General features: G+C 44.8%; 1 protein-coding gene across 2 annotated transcripts in view; it reads right to left on the reverse strand.

Moving 5' to 3' along the window:
• ANTXR2 (ANTXR cell adhesion molecule 2) overlaps window positions 1-18,491 on the reverse strand; it is a 172,287-nt gene that overhangs the window by 151,469 nt on the left and 2,327 nt on the right. For both annotated transcript variants that reach the window (XM_053256646.1, XM_053256645.1), the window contains exons 2-3: window positions 12,687-12,758; window positions 5,712-5,783 (exon numbers count right to left, since the gene is read on the reverse strand). In XM_053256646.1, the coding sequence (XP_053112621.1) occupies window positions 5,712-5,783; window positions 12,687-12,758 (144 nt within the window). The remainder of the gene's footprint in view (window positions 1-5,711; window positions 5,784-12,686; window positions 12,759-18,491) is intronic.

Below are 18,491 nucleotides of genomic sequence, written 5' to 3' on the forward strand. Positions count from 1 at the left end.
AATCAAGTTCCAGTTTTCTGAAACAGATTTTGCGGCGCAAAAAATAGCTCTCGTACAATCAGTTCAATTTTATTTATCCAGCATATAACCAAGACCTCCCAGCTATCTCCAACACCTCCAGGCCTATTTCAGCACTGAGGCCCAACGAATAAAGAGCAAAAGAAGAAGAATTAGCTATTGCAGCCAGGGAAAGCAGGTCACCGCCTGCCTCCTAATAGTTCTGCAACAGGATGATGCAAGGAACAGAAGATGTTAGCCATGGGGGGAGATGAAGGAAGAGGACAGAACCAGCCACCTCTGGTGCAGACAGCAATGGAAGCACACCAGCAGATCTCAATTCTCCCCTAGTCATGAATGGCCAAAGAGGAGAATTCACTAGTTTAGGCGCCACAGTTGAATTTCTAGGCGCCATGGCTCCATGACGGCTGGGATTTGTCAAGCCTCGCCATAAATTTCAAGAAGTGCAGAAACCTCAGAATATAGTAATTGGCAAAGAATCATGACAAGCCCAGCTTTGATCTTTTTGTCTTTCTTTTTTTTAATTTTAAGGTGGCTGGCATCCTCACTAATGAAGCTCTGGTGCAACAGGAGAAGCATTGATGCCTCTGAAAAGTTCAACAAACTCAGCTACACTGCTGGCTCAGTGGTGGGGCAAATTTCAGTGACCCTCTCCCCGCAGGAAGCACTCTATGGTTGTGCCATATGAAAATGTGTCCCTGAGGGTCATGCAGCCTTAAGGGACATATTTTAGGATGACAGACGGCTTCCATGCCAAGGGGAGGTCATTTACATTCCTCCACACATTCACACCAATCTGGAACTCTTCAGAAGCACTGGTGCTACACGAGTGCTTCTTCCGTTCCACCAGTGCTTCTGACAGTCAGGCTGTCAGTCAGTGTCTATAGCCTTTATGGCTGTGAAAATATGCCCAATAGGACATGGTCAATATATGTTGCAGTCTCTTTTATCAGACAAACTGTTGGCTACAGCTTCCAGTGGTTAAGGGGTAATGATTCAATGCCTTGTATATTTCTCTTATAACTTAAAAGCAGAATATATGAAGCAAAACAGTAATTTGAAAAGTACTATGTGCTTTACAATGATGATGATGATATACAAATAGACAAAATAATAATAATAATAATTTATTATTATTATTATTATTATTATTATTACACTGCAAAATAAATTACCTTATGGGTTTTAATGGCCTTTCTTGGTACTCCTAGAACCTGTTTTATCTTCTGGGTTGTTGTTGTTGCCTTTACTATAATGTGTTTTAATAATGATTTTATTTTTTGTTGTTTCCTACCTTATGCATTTTTTAATTAAGTAGAAATTAATTAAGTGGGATAAAAATGTTACAAATAAAATAAAATTGTTTCCCAGAAGTGTCAGATTCAGATTACTTTATTTACGGTCAGTGACCAAAAGAAAGATATACAATGGTAAATGACATTAAATAGCATAATATCCTTAAAATAAACATATACATATATCTAAAAATGGCAATTTTAAAATACACTCATAACTTTGAGACTCTTATTTTAAAAACCACATAATAGTACTTAGCAACTATTCTAGAAATTACTGAGTCTTCATCAGCTAATAAATACTTTACAAGCAAATCCACGGTTTTTCCCTTCAGATTATTTAACAGGGGATTAATTAATTGCTGTCTTACATCCTGGTAAAGTGGGCACTTTAAAAGAATATGGGCCAGTCAATGGCCCAGAAGTGTCTATTTCTTGTTTTGTTTTTGTTGCCACAGCGTATGCAACAGAACTGAATGCTATCTCTACATGCCAAACATATTTAACAATGAAAGCAGAGATTCACCCCACGTGATAAGGCTAGGCTTGACAAATCCCAGGCACCAGGCAGTCATCGAACCTAGAAATTTAACTGTCATGGCTAGACTAGGATATTCAGAGAGCTGTTTTAAAAGATCTTTGTTCGTCTCAGGCAGTCCTGTTTCTGTTTTAAGTGTGTTACTTGTAAAGGGGATAAAAAGAAAGCCCATATACCCTCCCCCTTCACAATGTCCATCACAAAGTCTGGTAATTTTGTCAAGGTTCCTAAATATTTGGGTTGGCTCCAAGATCTAAAGAAAATGTGATAAGGCATGTAGTAAGGTAGTATTTTCTTTTTAGTTTTTTCTTCTATTTTGAATAAGATGATGTATGCATTCTCCCTTGCTCCATATAAGATATTAAGACATCTTTAATGTGTAAGTAAAACAATTAAAATCAAAGATCTTACCGAACTTGAGCAAACATGTTTCAGCGTTAAAACATCATTCTCAATGCGCTATCTCAAACAGCTGGAAGCTTTGAGATTAAATACAGCGCCTGAAACTAAATAACCAATCCAAAAACAGGGGGCGGGGGAGGACGTGATGTGTTATCACCTGCTCCCGTACCCCTTTTTTTAATTGGTTATTTAGTTTCAGTCGCTGTATTTAATCTCAAGAGTTTCCAACTGTTTGAGATAGCACATTGAGAATGATGTTTTAACATTTATTTGTTTGTTTATTATATTTCTATACTGCCCTTCCAAAAATGGCTCAGGGCGGTTTACACAGAGAAAAAATAAATAAATAAGATGGATCCCTGTCCCCAAAGGGCTCACAATCTAAAAAGAAACATAAGATAGACACCAGCAACAGTCACTGGAGGTACTGTGCTGGGGGTGGATAGGGCCAGTTACTCTCCGCCTGCTAAATAAAGAGAATCACAACATTAAAAGGTGCCTCTTTGGCAAGTTAGCTGGGGGTTTTCAAACACTGAAAAGTGTTTGCTCAAGATTGGTAAGATCTTTGGTTTTATTTGTTTTACTTACGAATTAAAGAGGTCTTAGTATCTTATCTTCTATTTCACTTTGTTTTTTAAGAAGCAAAAATCTAAATCCTACTGTTGGACACTTTGTAATACCAGAGATCTGCAACATGCCTTGGAACTGAAGACAAAGTGAGGGAAAAACAATCAGCTGGGTGCAACCTACAGGCTGTCTGTATTTGCACTGTATGGTCACAAATAGAACATTTCATCTCAATGCAACATATGTGCAAGAATCTCACACCTCTGTCTTTCAGAAAAGACACATTTATATCCATACCAGTCATCACGTCTGTTTTCTCGCTGACCCCACTCCTTCCCAGCTTCACAATTGCTTCCTCCAAGGCCTTTGTACTTCTAATGAAACACCGGGAAGTCCATGTGTTTGCCCCAATTAGGTCCCTGGCTTCTCTAGTTAGTACTACTAGGCTCTATGGCATTCAAATGCTCAAAATGCTTCGGGTCCATAATCCAAGTAACCCTTACAAAGAGCCCAGATATTAGGTCTTTTTAATATTTCCCCCAGTAAGGAAAAAAAAATCTCATCACACATTTAGTATCACAAAATAGGCAATGAGAGAATAAGAAGCTGCCATATACTGCGTCAGACCCTTGGTCCATCTAGCTCAGTCTTGTCTACACAGACTGGCAGCAGCTTCTCCAAGGAGACTGACCAGGAGAAGAATCTTGGGGTCGGGGTGGACAGCTCATTGAAAGTGTTGACTCAATGTGCGGCAGCTGTGAAAAAGGCCAATTCCATGCTAGGGATCATTAGGAAGGGGACTGAAAATAAAACTGCTAACATTATAATGCCCTTATACAAAACTATGGTGTGGCCACACTTGGGGTACTGCATACAATTCTGATCACCACATCTAAAAAAGGACATTGTAGAATTGGAAAAGGTGCAGACAACCAAGATGATCAGGGGCCTAGAGCACCTTTCTTATGAGGCAAGACTACAACACCTGGGGCTTTTTAGTTTAGAAAAAAAGACGACTGTGGGGAGACATGATAGAGGTCTATAAAATCATGCATGGTGTAGAGAAAGTGGATAGAGAGAAATTCTTTTCCATCTCACATAACACTAGAACCAGGGGCCACCCCATGAAATTGATTGCCAGGAAATTTAGGACCAACAAATGGAAGTACTTTTTTACACAATACATAATCTGTATAGAAATTGAATGAATGAATGCCAAGTTACCCCTGCTAACTTGGCAATGAGGCACCTTTTAATGTGGTGATTCTCTTTATTTAGCAGGGGGAGAGTAACTGGCCCTATCCACCCCCAGCACAGTACCTCCAGTGACTGTTGCTGGTGTCTATCTTATGTTTCTTTTTAGATTGTGAGCCCTTTGGGGACAGGGATCCATCTTATTTATTTATTATGTCTCTATGTAAACTGCCTTGAGCCATTTTTGGAAGGGCGGTATAGAAATCAAATGAATGAATGAATGAATGAATGAATGAATGAATGATCCACTTGTGGAATTCTCTGCCATGAGATGTGGTGACAACCAACAACCTGAATGGCTTTAAGAGAGGTTTGGATCATTTCATGGAGGAGAGGTCTATCAACGGCTACTAGTTGGAGGGCCATAGGCCACCTCCAGCCTCAGAGGCAGGATGCCTCTGAATACAAGTTGTAGGGGAGGAATAGCAGGAGAGAGGGCATGTCCTCAACTCGAGCCTGTGGACTCCCAGCGGCATCTGGTGGGCCACTGTGTGAAACAGGATGCTGGACTTGATGGGCCTTGGGCCTGATCCAGCAGGGCTGTTCTTATCTTCTTAAGGTTGCAGGCAAGAATCTCTCTCAGCCCTATCTTGGAGATGCTGCCAGGGAAAGAACTTGGAACCTAGATGCTCTTCTCAGAGCGGCGCCATCCCCTGTGGGGAATATCTTACAGTGCTCACACATCAAGTCTCCCATTCATATGCCACCAGGGTGGACCCCGCTTAGTTAAGGGGACAAGTCATGTTTGCTACCACAAGACCTGCTCTCCTGAAATGACCTCACCCTGTGCACATCTGGGTAAAAGTCCTAAGCTACTCCATTCCCCGCTCTGCTTGCTTTCTGCTTTTAGAAGTAATTGTTTTAGTGCTGTTTTAACCACTGTTTTTACCAGAGGTGTTGCATTTGTATGTGAGCACTTAGAACAAAGGAAGCTGCCATATACAGAGTCAAACCATTGGTCCATCTAGCTCAGTACTGTCTACACTGACTGGCAGTGGTTCAGGATTTCAGGCAGGAGTCAGCAGCCACAGAGGGAGGAGGAGGGAAAGGGAAGAGAGAGCGAGAGAGCGAGAGAGCGAGAGAGAGAGAGAGTGCGCAGGAGTGCAGTGGCCCTAACAGCAGTGGCAGTAGCAGGAGGAGGAGAATGAGAGAGAATGAATGAGTACTATGGCTGCATTAGGAAAAGGAGGTGAGAGTGCATGCACAAGCAGCCATAGCAGAAGGAAGAGAGGGAGAAAGACAGAGCTTGCAATAGCCACAACAGCAGCAGTGACTGAGGAGGCTAGAGACAGGAGGTAGCAGGGGGAGTGGAAAGCCGGGGCCACCAGTGGCATCTATGTGGGCCATCACTGGCCCACAGGCGACGCAATGATGTATGGCAACATTATGTATTTTGCATTTATTCAGTAACATGTTATGGCCAATTCTCCTTAGGAAGGTTAGACCCTATCTATGTCATGGAGACAGGAAATCATGCTATTGGCACTGAATGAGGCCTAAGGAGAATTCCCCACCAACAGTATGTTGTGGGGGTTTTAATCACCCAAAGGGTTCCATACTGTCACTTGAAGAAGTAGCCATCACCATTTTGCTACAATCTAAGCTCTAAAAATACACAACAATGTGAATCTACTGACCTGTCTCCTGTTAATGGCAGAATGACGGTGGGTTTCAAGGAAAACACTATGAAGGATATTCTCGTCTGGTGGCTTTTGAAAACAAAAACAAGAAAAACATCCATCTCAGTCATATAAATCAGACTGTAGCAAGCAGCACAAACACCCACGTGCATTTCAGTAGGATATGTGCCATAACAGCACTCTAAGGATCTCTCCATCTTGACCTTTGACAGAATCCAAGTAAACACAAAACCACACAGGAAGTCTCCAACTTTCAAAGTTGTTCCGCAACGCTTTCAGTTGATATGTGGCGTTATCCCCAAGGGCCAAATCTTTAGAATACTTAATGTGTCCTGTTTGGCTTCATGCACATTACCTACGCACAGTTCACACCACTGCTCTACCCACTGGTAGAGCATTGATAGACCTTGAGCAAAGGGAGATATTTCAAAGTAGTGGCTCTCTTCTATTTAGCAGTGGAACAGAAACCCTAACCCTATTCACCCCACTGTAATGTCCCCACCAGTAGATGTTGCTGGTGACTACCTTGTGCTTCTTTTTAGATTTATTCATGTATTGTTCGATCTATATACCACTTTTCATTAAAATAATCTCTAAGCAATTTACAATATAATTAAAACAATGCATAATTAAAATACAAAAGTCCAGATAATATAAATATCAAAATAATGAGGCTATTCTCATGATGGGGGGGAAACCGGGCTAAGGGAGCCCAGCCCGATTTTCTCCCATTACGAGAATCACCGCTCCGCTAACCCCGGAGAACCAAACCATTATGAGAACCAAATGCTCCATTAACCCTGTTTTCTTGAACATGAAACTCATGTGGGACATTCTGGGACTTCCAGGGGCCAGGCCGCCCCCAATCCCCGCCGCCCTTACTGGCTCCGTGACAGAGCCGGTAATCATGTGGGCAGCCAATCCGGGCGCCCAGAGGGCAGAATGCTAATGTGCATGGAGAGCGGGTCAAGCCTGCTCTCCCCGCACAAACCCTGCAAGCTCTCCACACTGCACGCGGAGCAGAGCCCCCTCCAATGATCTTGTCAAGCGGTCAGAAACCCTTGGGAGCAGGCAGTGCTATGTAAACCACTTGCAGAACTTTGTTGCTGCAAAGCTACATAAAACCATTCATAATAACAATAAGATCTTCTCTGACTCACAATAGCTCCAGAGCCAACAATAAAGGGGAGAACAGAACCTCTCATATGGACCCAGAGACAGCAAGGAGCCCAGTAGGGAGAGTCACACAGGACCACCACCACCATCACCACCACCACCTGCCTGAACACCAGAAGAGGCTTGGAACATGGAGATGAGGGGGAGGCAAAATAAGCTGCTCAACCTACTTGGCCCACTGAACGGGGGCATCAGCCCAGCACACAGTTCCCAATAAATTGGGGGAGGGGCACATATAGTGGACTGGGTATATTAACATTCCTGAGCAACTCTCCATATTAAGAGATGAGCCCACCATGAGTCTGTGCATCATCATGCAAACGCATGATGTGTTCCCTCTAATGTTTATCACCAGTGAGCAGAAAGAGTTTTGTTATCAGCGGCACTATAAAGGCAGTGTGCACATACACATCTCTCTCTCTCTCTCTCTCTCACACACACACACACACACACCCCAGGAATCAATTTGTTGTGTTTTTTTTTTATTTCCCCAGGCGCATACCTTCGAGGGAAGCCTGGTTTTGACCAAAGAAGAAAACTACCAGGAGACCAGCTGTACCAGCAAAGTAGTTGCTACCCTAATCAGCCAGATCAAACACACCCTGACGCTTATAAAGACTTCCAAGCCAGGCTTGCCCACTGGTCCAGAGGCTACACAGAGACTAGTGGTTGAGTGCTATATAAGTTCAAGAAAGAAAAGAGAAAAAAGGAAAGGAAAGGAAAGAGAAAATGACACTAGCCAACATGGCAGGCAGCCCTCCATCAGAAGAACATAGGAAGCTGCCTTATACCGAGTCAGACCATTGGTCCATCTATCTCAGTACTGTCTATTCTGGGTGGCATCAGCCCTCCCAGGTTTCATGAGGGAGTCTTCCCCAGCCCTACCTACACAAGGCAGCGATGTAATAAGGATGTGCGCAAATCGTTTCAGTGCTTCTTTGGAGTGGTGCCAAAGTGATCTGGCCTCCTGCAGCTGAAACATTTCAGCGCAGGGTGAGGGGTCCCTTTAAAAGGAGGCAGGCAGGTTCTACCTGCTCCTCCAGGGAGCCGCCGCTGCCCCTCACCACCCCATCGCAGCGCTGTCGCTCTTTAAAACTAACTTGAAAAAGCAGAAGCCACACGGCTGTCCCCTTTAAACTGCCGCGCCAATGGGATGCTGCTCCCAGCCGACGCTGGGCTGTATCGGCACGCAAAGGGCTCTAACACAGCTACCATCCCATCCCCAACTATGGCCGCTGTTGTACAGCCCCAGTCTGTAGCCCTCCTTCGACACTGGGGAGACCAGCTGGGGCTGACCACACAACTTGAAAGGCAGCCCCAATGGCGTGGCATGACGGGGCTGCTGCAGAATAACAAAACCGCTTCTGAGCAGCCGCGCAACACTCCTCCCGTTGTTCCCAGTGGAAGGAGCACTGCACAAGAGCAGTTCTGAATCATTCCGTAGCAGCCCCATCAGGCTGCACCATCAGGGCTGCCTTTCCAGTTGCTCAGCAGCCCCAGCAGATCCCCAACACCGACAGAGGGCTATACACCATGTCAGCCACTGGTCCTTGCTGGCTACAGGCCATGTTTACCTTGCCCCTCTCACCTTTGCTTGCCCCACCCTAGACTCAGTAGGGTCAGGGCTGATGCTCAAGGGTCACAAGCAGTGATTTCCCACCCACCCACCCCCCTAGAAATGCCAGGATCTACTCACGCACACTGAGCAATGATTCCTCCCCTTAATTAGCAACGAATTTGGCTTTCCACATGTAAACATGGATTTAGACTGGATGTCAGTCTTAAATAGTTTCTTCAGTGGGTTTGATTGTGTTTGTTTTCATTTTCTTAAAAAAAAACCAGGAACTACAATAATCAAATACTTGCCTCCCTAACCTTTGTTAATGCCACTGTCAAGAAAGAACTCCATCATAATGGAAACAGCAGGAGTACTTTTAAACCCTCGCTGTATGTTCAAGCAACTTTAAAAGGAATAAAATGTGTGTTGAGTGGCTACTGCAGACCTACATCTTTGAGATCCAGCAAAATGGGAAACAGATGTACAACTCATACCGGAATGATCTAATTCTTATAATGAAACCTGCTCTGTGTTTTCACCATATGCTGCGCTGAACAGCATTTGTCAACCATTAAGAGTCCCCTTTCGCTTTAAGGGCGGGGGCAGGGGGGGTGGAATCCTAATAAGCTGTTAAGAACTGTTCATCAAATGGTTCAGCCAAATCACTTTATTTCAGCCAATTACAGAAAAAGAAAAAGAAAAAGAAAAAGGAAGGGTGGATGTTTTTTAGCTGAAATAAAGGATGATCCAAAGACTTCAGAATGGCCAATTGCATTGTTTTTGGAAGAGACAAGCATCTCTTTTTCCAATTACTGAAAGGCTGGACTGCATGGCATCTTCAGAACAGCTAACTGAATTTGTTGAAGTCATCTCTGAAAGTTAATTAAAAAAATTTCTCTCCTTGTTCTGCAGAAAACTTGTTTGGGGCCAGAAGAAGATCTAAAGAAGGGATACGCAATTAGACCTGCCTTATTCACACGACTCTTTGCCAGCTGCTCAAGCTCACAACTGACTACTATACTTCATTTTCCACAGGAACTAATTAATTGCAATAATGTCAGTGGAGTAACTTCCCACGCTCCCAGGGTCGAGCCTTTAGACAGCTGAGCATATTCTGCTACTACTTGTTTACTTTTAAAACTCAAAATTATGTGAGAAGGTAATTCAAATTCAGTATCAGAAAAAGGAAAATTCTGTTGCCTGAATTAATTATGCAAATTGGGCAGCTTTTGCATGTATTTCCTTAAATTGCATAATTTATTCTGCTTCCACTAGCCATGGGGAAAGACAATGAGCTACATAGGACCGTAAAGGCCAACTGAAGCCCTGGTCTGAAATTTCACCAGGCACCGTCCGAACATTTACAAGCTCATCTCCACAGCTAGGACTAGAAACATGTTTTTTCTGTGCCAGACACTAAACTCCCTCCTTCTGCAATCCAAGTGCAGATGCAGAGGTACTCTTACCCTTGGACTTCGGGGCCAAAGTCCAGGGCCTCCACACACCCTGGGGCCCCCCATATCCTCTTTAGTCTGTCCTGGGTGTTGCTGTTTGTGTCCTCAAGAACTTACATGTTAAAAAATTGTGCTTAACTTGCAGCGGGGCAGGGTGGGGCTCCAAAGGCCTTTAGGTCCAGGCTCCAAAATTACCTAGTTGCACCTCTGTGTAGATGTACAAAATACCTTAACTGAATCTTGCCTTCAATACACAAGCAGATATGCATAACTTTTCATTCCAAGGAAAGAAAAAGTACAGGAGACCCTCGTTATTAGCGGTTTTGCGGATCGCGGTTCCATGTATCCATGGATGGGTCTTAGAGACCCAGTTTCTTTATCCGCGGCATGAAACTGGCCCTATCCACCCCCAGCACAGTACCTCCAGTGACTGTTGCTGGTGTCTATCTTATGTTTCTTTTTAGATTGTGGCCCTTTGGGGACAGGGAGCCATCTTATTTATTTAGTATTTCTCTGTGTAAACCACCCTGAGCCATTTTTGGAAAGGCGGTATAGAAATCGAATGAATGAATGAATGAATGAATGAATGAATGAATAAATAAATAAATAAATATTTTCCTATCTGCAGTTCCTGTGTGACCGAAAATGACCTGATGTTATTTCCGACCATCATTTTGAAGCAGAGAGCCATTTTGTGACTCTTTTTTGTTTTTTTAAGAAAATGAAAAATAAAAGGATTTGGGGGGCATTCCTAGAGACTGGAGAACAAGGTATTATGCTTCTCTACCCTTATTTCTGTCCCCTCTTTGCTTTTTAACAGTTTTTTAAGCTCAAGGAACCTAACCCCACCAACCCCCATAAGGTTAAGGTATGTTTATTCACGGTTTCCATATTTGTGCTAATTGGCAGGAATGGAACCCCCACGAAAAATGGGGGCCACCTGTACTACACTATGTGGGCATCTTTCTGCCCCATGAAGTTCACTGTACACACAGGGCCAATTCAGATGTAATGGAAAATATAGTTTCCCTTTACAGGAACAATTCCTGAGAAGCCGTCGGCTCACAAGCTCCCTATAATCTGGATAATTATCGTTCAATCTCCAATCTTCCTTTTCTTGGTAAGATTTTGAAGAAAGTCGTTTGTGCTCAGTAGATGAGAGTCCTGGAGGAACCTGATTTCCTGGATCCTTGCCAGTCAGGTTTTAGGCCATAGCACAGCACTGAAATGGCATTGGTCACCCTGCTGGATGACCTGTATCTCAACCTTGATGTGGGGAGCACACCTCTCTTGGTTCTCCTTGATCTCTCAGCGGCCTTCGATACCATCGACCATGCTGTCCTTCTGGAACGCCTAAGTGGGCTGGGCCTTGAGGGCACTGTTCTTCAGTGGTTCCAGTCCTATCTCACTAGTCGGTGTCGATTGAGGGTGAGTGTTCTGCGTCCTGGCCCCTTTCTTGTGGGGTTCCATAGGACTCGGTCCTTGCTCCCATTCTCTTTAACATCTACATGAAGCCGCTAGGCTTGGTCATCTGTCGGTTTGGGGTATGTTTTCATCAATATGCTGATGATACTCAGCTTTATATCTCTACCCCTGCCCAAACAGGTGATGCTGTCCATGTGCTGGCTCAGTGCCTAGAGGCTGTCAGGACCTGGATGGGCCAAAACAAGTTCAGGCTTAATCCTTCCAAGACCGAGTTGCTCTTGTTCCGTTTGCAATCTGGCCAATTGCCGTGTGTGAGTTTATCTCTTGATGGGGTTGCGCTTCCCTTGAGAGAGACAGTTCATGATCTGGGGGTCCTTCTCCACTTGTGGCTCCTGCCTGAACAGCAGGTGGAGGCCGTGGCCAGGGGTGCCTTTGCCCAGCTTCAGCTGGATCGCCAGTTATGAACTTTTCTTGACTGTCAGGCCTTGGCAACAATAACTCATGCCTTTGTTACTTCTTGTTTGGATTACTGTAATGTGCTCTACCTAGGGCTGCCTTTGAAAACGATTCGGAAGCTTCAACTAGTCCAGAATGCAGTGGCCCACCTCCTCAAGGGTGGCTGTAGACTTGATAGTGTTACACCTCTTTTACGGTTGTTGTACAGGTTGCCTGTTCACTTCCAGGTCCCATTCAAAGTGCTGGTTCTCACCTACAAAAGCCTTATGGGCTTAGCACCTGTATATCTCCAGGATCGCCTCTCTCAGCCAGTTGTATCCCGTCCTGTGAGGTCTTCTTAGCCAGCCCTCCTTAGTGTCCCGGGCCCTGATGTAGTGCGTGGTGCCTGGGCCCGTAGGGGGGCCTTCTCTGTGGCCGCCCCTCTTCTTTGGAACACTCTTCCCCCGCCCCAGATTCGTTCAGCCCCCTCTTTGGTTGCCTTTAAGGCCCTTCTCAAGACCTATCTGTTTCGCCAGGCATCTGCCCTTTAATTTTTTTTTAATTGTTATTGGTATTGTTGTTGTTCACCACTTAGAGTCCTTAATCCGTATATAAGAAATGTTAAATAAATAAATAAATAAATATTCTTAGGCTATCCAGAAACAAGTCTGAACCAACAAGAAAGAAAGAATTTGAAGGGGGGGTGGGAGTGAAGGATGCATGCTTGTTAGCAATATGCAGCATTCCAAACATGTTTGGAGAACGTGAAGCTATCGTATAAGTCACCTTATCTGAGCAAAAGAATGCACAGCATATGTCTAATTCTCTCAAGAACAGTTTATAGCCGAAGATTAAGCCAGAAGAGTTAGCTTTGCAGTCTTTCCGGGCCAGGTTAGCCCGGAAACCACAAGGACAGTAACCTACCTCACAAATCTGTCCGTCAGATTCCTTACGAAGTGATAGATTTCAATCCAGTTATGCAGCACACTCCCTGATCTGCAAAGAAAACAAAGGCAAACATGTCTTCATCAAAGGGACCAAAACAAGCAATCCATTGTGGTTTAACCACTTCCTTGAAACATACTCTTTTCCTTCCGTTTTTTAAATTTTTGGGTTCAGTTCTTCCTTTTGACATCATTCGCTTATTTCTGCATCATTCATGTTTGTGCTGTTTTTCCTTTGCTCAGAGCAGTTACAAAGGTAAAAGAGATACAAATATACAAATTATAAAAAGTCATTTTAAAAAGCTAGCTAAACCAAACTAAAATGGCAGCATTGAATAGCCAACTGAATCCTCTGGGATCTAGCCTGCCAGTCATCCAACAGTCAGATGAAAAGCACATGCCTTTCTAAAGGCAAGCATGGAAATGGAACTCCAAATCTCAGTATGAAAATTGTTCCACAGACTCGGGGCAATCACTGTATAGACTCTACTTCTAGTGGCCCCAGTTGTCCCCTCACACATTGTTGGTACACAAAGCAGAATCTGAATAGAATAATATAACCAGGTGGGGGCTCATACTGACGACCTGTAGTAACGAGATCCTACTTTCCCAATACCAACCTGTCAACCTAATATAGACCATCAATATCAGGATGTTTATATTCTGTCATATGTATCATTCACTAATAAAGGCATATTTGACAAACAAAGTAAGCAAGATGGAGGAAAACATGCTCGCCTTTCTCATTTGCAAGCCAACAAGGCAGGAAGGAAAATGGATGCACCATTATTATAGGCACAATGTGTGTGTGTGTGTGTGTGTGTGTGTGTGTCCGTGTGCATGTGAGTGTGTGAGGGAGAGGGAGGACTTCCTCTCAGGATATATTTGTAAGTTGAAGGGGGAGATGACTGGATTTCTGGGCAGGCAGCCACATACACACATTTTAGGGAACCAGACATTCCTTCTGACTACACAAGGATGGTGTTTCCCCTTAGCAAGTATTCTCCCAGTTCAGGAAAATGTAATGCCTGAAGCAGGTCTTCCCTTGATTTAAAATGGCTCCCAAGCCAAGGTATTCAAACTTGTCTTCTGAGAGCACCACAACACACATCCTCAACTCCATACCATTCCAAGTCACAATGCTGATCAATACCTGGCCACTGCAAGTTCCTTGTGTGCCCTAAAAGGACCATAATCCCACAACAAGCCACATGAACCTGCTGCTTCTGCTTGTTCACCACATACACTCATCACCAGCACCACTAACCACAAGTATCCCCATAGCTAAGCAGGGTCCACCCTGGTTGCATCTGAATGGGAGACTTGATGTGTGAGCACTGCAAGATATTCCTCTCAGGGGATGAAGCTGCTCTGGGAAACTATGCTAAGGAAGCCCAGCCAGGTTTCAACCACACGTGAGAACCACCGGGATTGCTCGGCACCCAGCAGCAGCGCAACAACAAATCCGCCTCGAGCCCGCCTACAAAATGAGTTTAAGGGAGCAAGTGCACCCGTAACCTCATTTTGGCCATCCAGGAGCAAGTGCTGTCTTGCAGCCAGGGCTGAGAGGCTGCGGTGCTACTGGGCGGCGTCAGGGAGATCCCCATAATGCCCCATGCTAGTGCATGGGGCATCATGGGGATGTTATGGGGAGTTCGCGGTGGGGGAAAGAGATGTTCCCAGCCCGCCAACCCTCCACGCTGCCTGAGGAGGCAGCCGCATGTCTGGGAGCACAATCTCCGCACCCAGATGTTTCAAGAGGTTCATCTGCGGGGGAGACAAAGGCTTTTGAAGGCTTCCTCCCCTCGCCCCTTTTGAGTCCATTCTCTGACTGTCAGAAAGGGCTCATTATGTGGCACAATCTGTGTACACAAGTACAGTTATGTAACTGGACATAAACCGTTATTCAACGGTTCTCTGCCACAAGATGTGGTGACAGCCAACAACCTGGATGGCTTTAAGAGGGGCTTGGATAACTTCACGGAGGAGAGGTCTATCATCAGCTACTAGTTGGAGGGCTACAGGCCACCTCCAGCCTCAAAGGCAGGATGCCTCTGAGTACCAGTTGCAGGGGAGTCACAGCAGGAGAGAGGGCATGCCCTCAACTCCTGCCTGTAGGCTTCCAGCGGCATCTGGTGGGCCACTGTGCGAAACAGGATGCTGGACTAGATGGGCATTCTTGGGCCTGATCCAGCAGGGCTGTTCTTATGTTCTTATTCACACGTTATATTCAACATACAGCCATACATTTCCTATCTGTATCCTGCCTTTGAGGGAACCTGTACACAGACTCACTTTTAAAATATACTGTCATTCACACAAAAACATGTATACAGTATGTGCACAGACACATGTACAACATATACAGGTTTAGTCATACGTTTGAATTGTGAGGCCCATTCACACAGTATTATCAACGAGTGTATAGTGTACACAGGTATAATGTCTGAATGGGGCTGAGGTTTGATGTGAATTCCCAACATTAGTGTGATTATGCGAACCCATGTCGAAGTGGGAATCTTGGGATATAAACCACCTTGGCATGGGTTCATACAATCACTTCAATGCTGGTAACCCACATTAAACCTAGATTCAAGTGATTGTGTGAACAAGCCTAATGTCTAAAAAAGGCTTGTGTTGGGAATGTTCCAGGGTGTGTACTTGGTTCACACAGGGCAATGAGGTTGCACAGGCATAGTCAGCGCTTGCATACACCCTTAGAACATGTCCCAAAATTGACCCAGAAGCTAGTAAACCTGTGTCTAGTGTGGATGAAGACCCACTGAATTCACACACAGAGAGCACACAGAAATCTAGATTTCAGGGAGAATGTTTCTAGCCTGGATTTCTCTCGGCCATGCAAGTTTTTTAAGAGCAGGGAATGCTTTTTACATGAGCACAATCAATCATGTGATGGTGTAGCACTCTGAAGTGCTACAGCCCAGACAAAGGGCTCACTGAGAACTAGGCCCAAACATCCGGATCAGCAAGGACTTTAACCCAAAAGTTCTAAAGCTGCTTGTCAAAGCTCCTGTTGATGAGCATCTTAGGCTGAAGAGTGCATAGCAAAAAGGGCAGTATTTCCCCCTTCAGACCACACATTCAGGCAGCCCACTGGTTCTCCTAAACCCAGCTATTGATGCTTTCATGTTGACTCAGCCTGGGTCTTTGTCTGGATCGCATTAACCAGATTTGGTTTATGCCTTGCCTAGCAAGCTTACTACCTCTTGTATCTACCTCTGAACTGGCTGTCTTCCCACTGCATTCCTCTACCCAGGTATTTTCAAACGTATATATACTTGGATATTCCCCATATACCACAAGTATCCCTCAGCCTGTGAAACACTCATTTTTATTCAACTCCATTCTCCACAACACGAGCCCTATTTAGACATTGAGGTCGTTCACACAACCAGGTCTACCTGGGCTAGCACAGAACTACCCAAGTAGACCTGGTCGTGAGAACCGCTGGGATCAGTCCCTATCTCGGCGCTCCTCAGCTGGGTAGCCTGGGGTTTTTTACCCACATGCTCCCCTACTTCACCACCCAGTCATGTGGGCAACCAAGCTGCCAGCAGCCATGAAAACGATAGAGGCTGGGGGTCGGGAAGGAGTGACCTAGCCTCAGGGATCTCCATAATGTAAAGAGCTCCTTGTGCAGTGCATTGTGGGATATCTGGAGGCTGGGTTTCATTCCCCCAGCCTCCAGATGGCCACACCGCTCACTAAAGCCCAGATTGTGTGGGTGCACAAGTGGCATGGCTTGAGAAGAACCAGCAGTCGTGTGGGGGGAAGACAGGGATGATCCAACCTTCCCTCCGCCACCCTCCCCAGCCCCAACCAAAGTGGCTATGAACGACTTTATTGTGTTATATCTGTATTCAGCTGTCTATACACACATACATGTTTTTGTCTGAACAACCGTACCTGTGTTCATTATAAAAATGAACCTGGGTATACGCCCCCTGAAATGCAGGATACAGATAGGAAGCGTAGTGCTCTACCTACATGACATAACATGTGAATAACTGTACCGGCATAGGGATCTGTACCTGTACACATGCACGCAGATTATATGGGTGTTGGACATAACATGTGAATGGGGCCACACTGAACCACAAATCAACAGCTCCGGGGGCTCTCTGTCAATCTGCACATATTCAAGTTTGGCTTTACTCTGGCTGTCTATAGCCATACTGACCATGGAGGGCAAAAACACCACATCCTAATTATACAGACCTCTCAAATTTGGTCACTGATCAAAATGCCACATATACACAAATGAGGAAAACTGGGACAGACCAATGGTTCATTGGGAGACCGAGAGGTTTTTACAATGAAGTATTAATCCAATATTCTCTTTCCTGCCATGTACTTCCAGTTCCAGATATCTAGAATAATAGGGACCTTAAGATATCTAGAATAATAGGGACCTTAAGAGCACTAAGTACTAGTTCAAATTAGATCATCACTGGAGTCCAGAATTCAGCTCAACTCAGTGCAGCAAAGGGATGGATTTGCCTTTCTTCCCTCAGTCTTGCCTGGCACGCAAATGTGTGGAACTCTGATTCTAACCCATGAATAGTGATTGCAAGTCCAAGTCCTTGGGTAGTAGCTATTCCAGATGCTTTAATCCAGAAGTTTTATTTAAACACACACATAAAAGAAGCCAGCGTGGTGTAGTGGTTAGAGTACTGGACTAGGACCAGGGAGACCCAAGTTCAAATCCCCATTCAGCTATGAAACTTGTTGGGTGACTCTGGGCCAGTCACTTCTCTCTCAGCCTAACCTACTTGACTGGGTTGTTGTGAGGAGGAACGCAAGTATGTAGTACACCGCTCTGGGCTCCTTGGAGGAAGAACAGGATATAAAATGTAAAAAAATAAAAATTATTTTCAACACAATACAACATGTGTACAGTGCACACATGTACAGATCTGTATGAATGAACAGTTATTCACACATTATATTCAATGTCACTTTTTAAATGAACATATTCACATAAAAACAGGTATGTACGGAATAATGTCTGAAAAAGGCCAGAGAAATAGAGGGAACTTGCTCTTTCTGCGACAAAATATATCTGCTCAGAACACACACAATGAGCACTAGCCACAAGAACACATTCACACACAGAGAGGTCATTCACACAATCAAAAGCTTTGTTCTGCCCGGGTTTGGGAGCTGTGTGTACTCCCAGTTTTCAGCTGCATGGAAGCAAGGTAGGAGGGAAACCTGGGTAGAAGTGATTTTGTGGAAGCAAGGTAGGAGGAAAAGCTACCCAGATTTTCCTCCTCCCTTGCTTCCACACAATCACTTCTACCTAGGTTTTCCTCCTACTTTGCTTCCACACAACCAAAAATTGGGAGCATTCACAGCTCCCAAACCCGGGTAGAACTCAGTTTTTGATTGTGTGAATGACCTCAGAGTCTAACCAGAGAGGGCCACTGAAGCAAACCACAGGTGATTTGCTTTTCAGATGCATACCAACTCCCTAACCCCATATAACCTTGCCAGTCCAAGATCACTCCACCCAGATTTATCCCCCTCCAATCACTGGCCGAGATCCAGACTAATGTGGCTGTAGTGCACTGAACAAAGATGTACACATGCAAGAAAGACACGTAGCCGAGCAAATGCTCAAAGCTGCTCAGTCTCTTGCACTCTTTGTCCCCTTGCAACTGTCGCACTCCTGCAGCAAGGGTAGTGGACAGCTCTACATTATTCTCCACAACGTATATGGACTGAGGAAGAGGTTTCACAGCAGGAGACATGCCACCGATTG

Source organism: Hemicordylus capensis, chromosome 5 (genome assembly GCF_027244095.1).
Source record: "Hemicordylus capensis ecotype Gifberg chromosome 5, rHemCap1.1.pri, whole genome shotgun sequence".
Lineage (NCBI taxonomy): Eukaryota > Metazoa > Chordata > Lepidosauria > Squamata > Cordylidae > Hemicordylus > Hemicordylus capensis.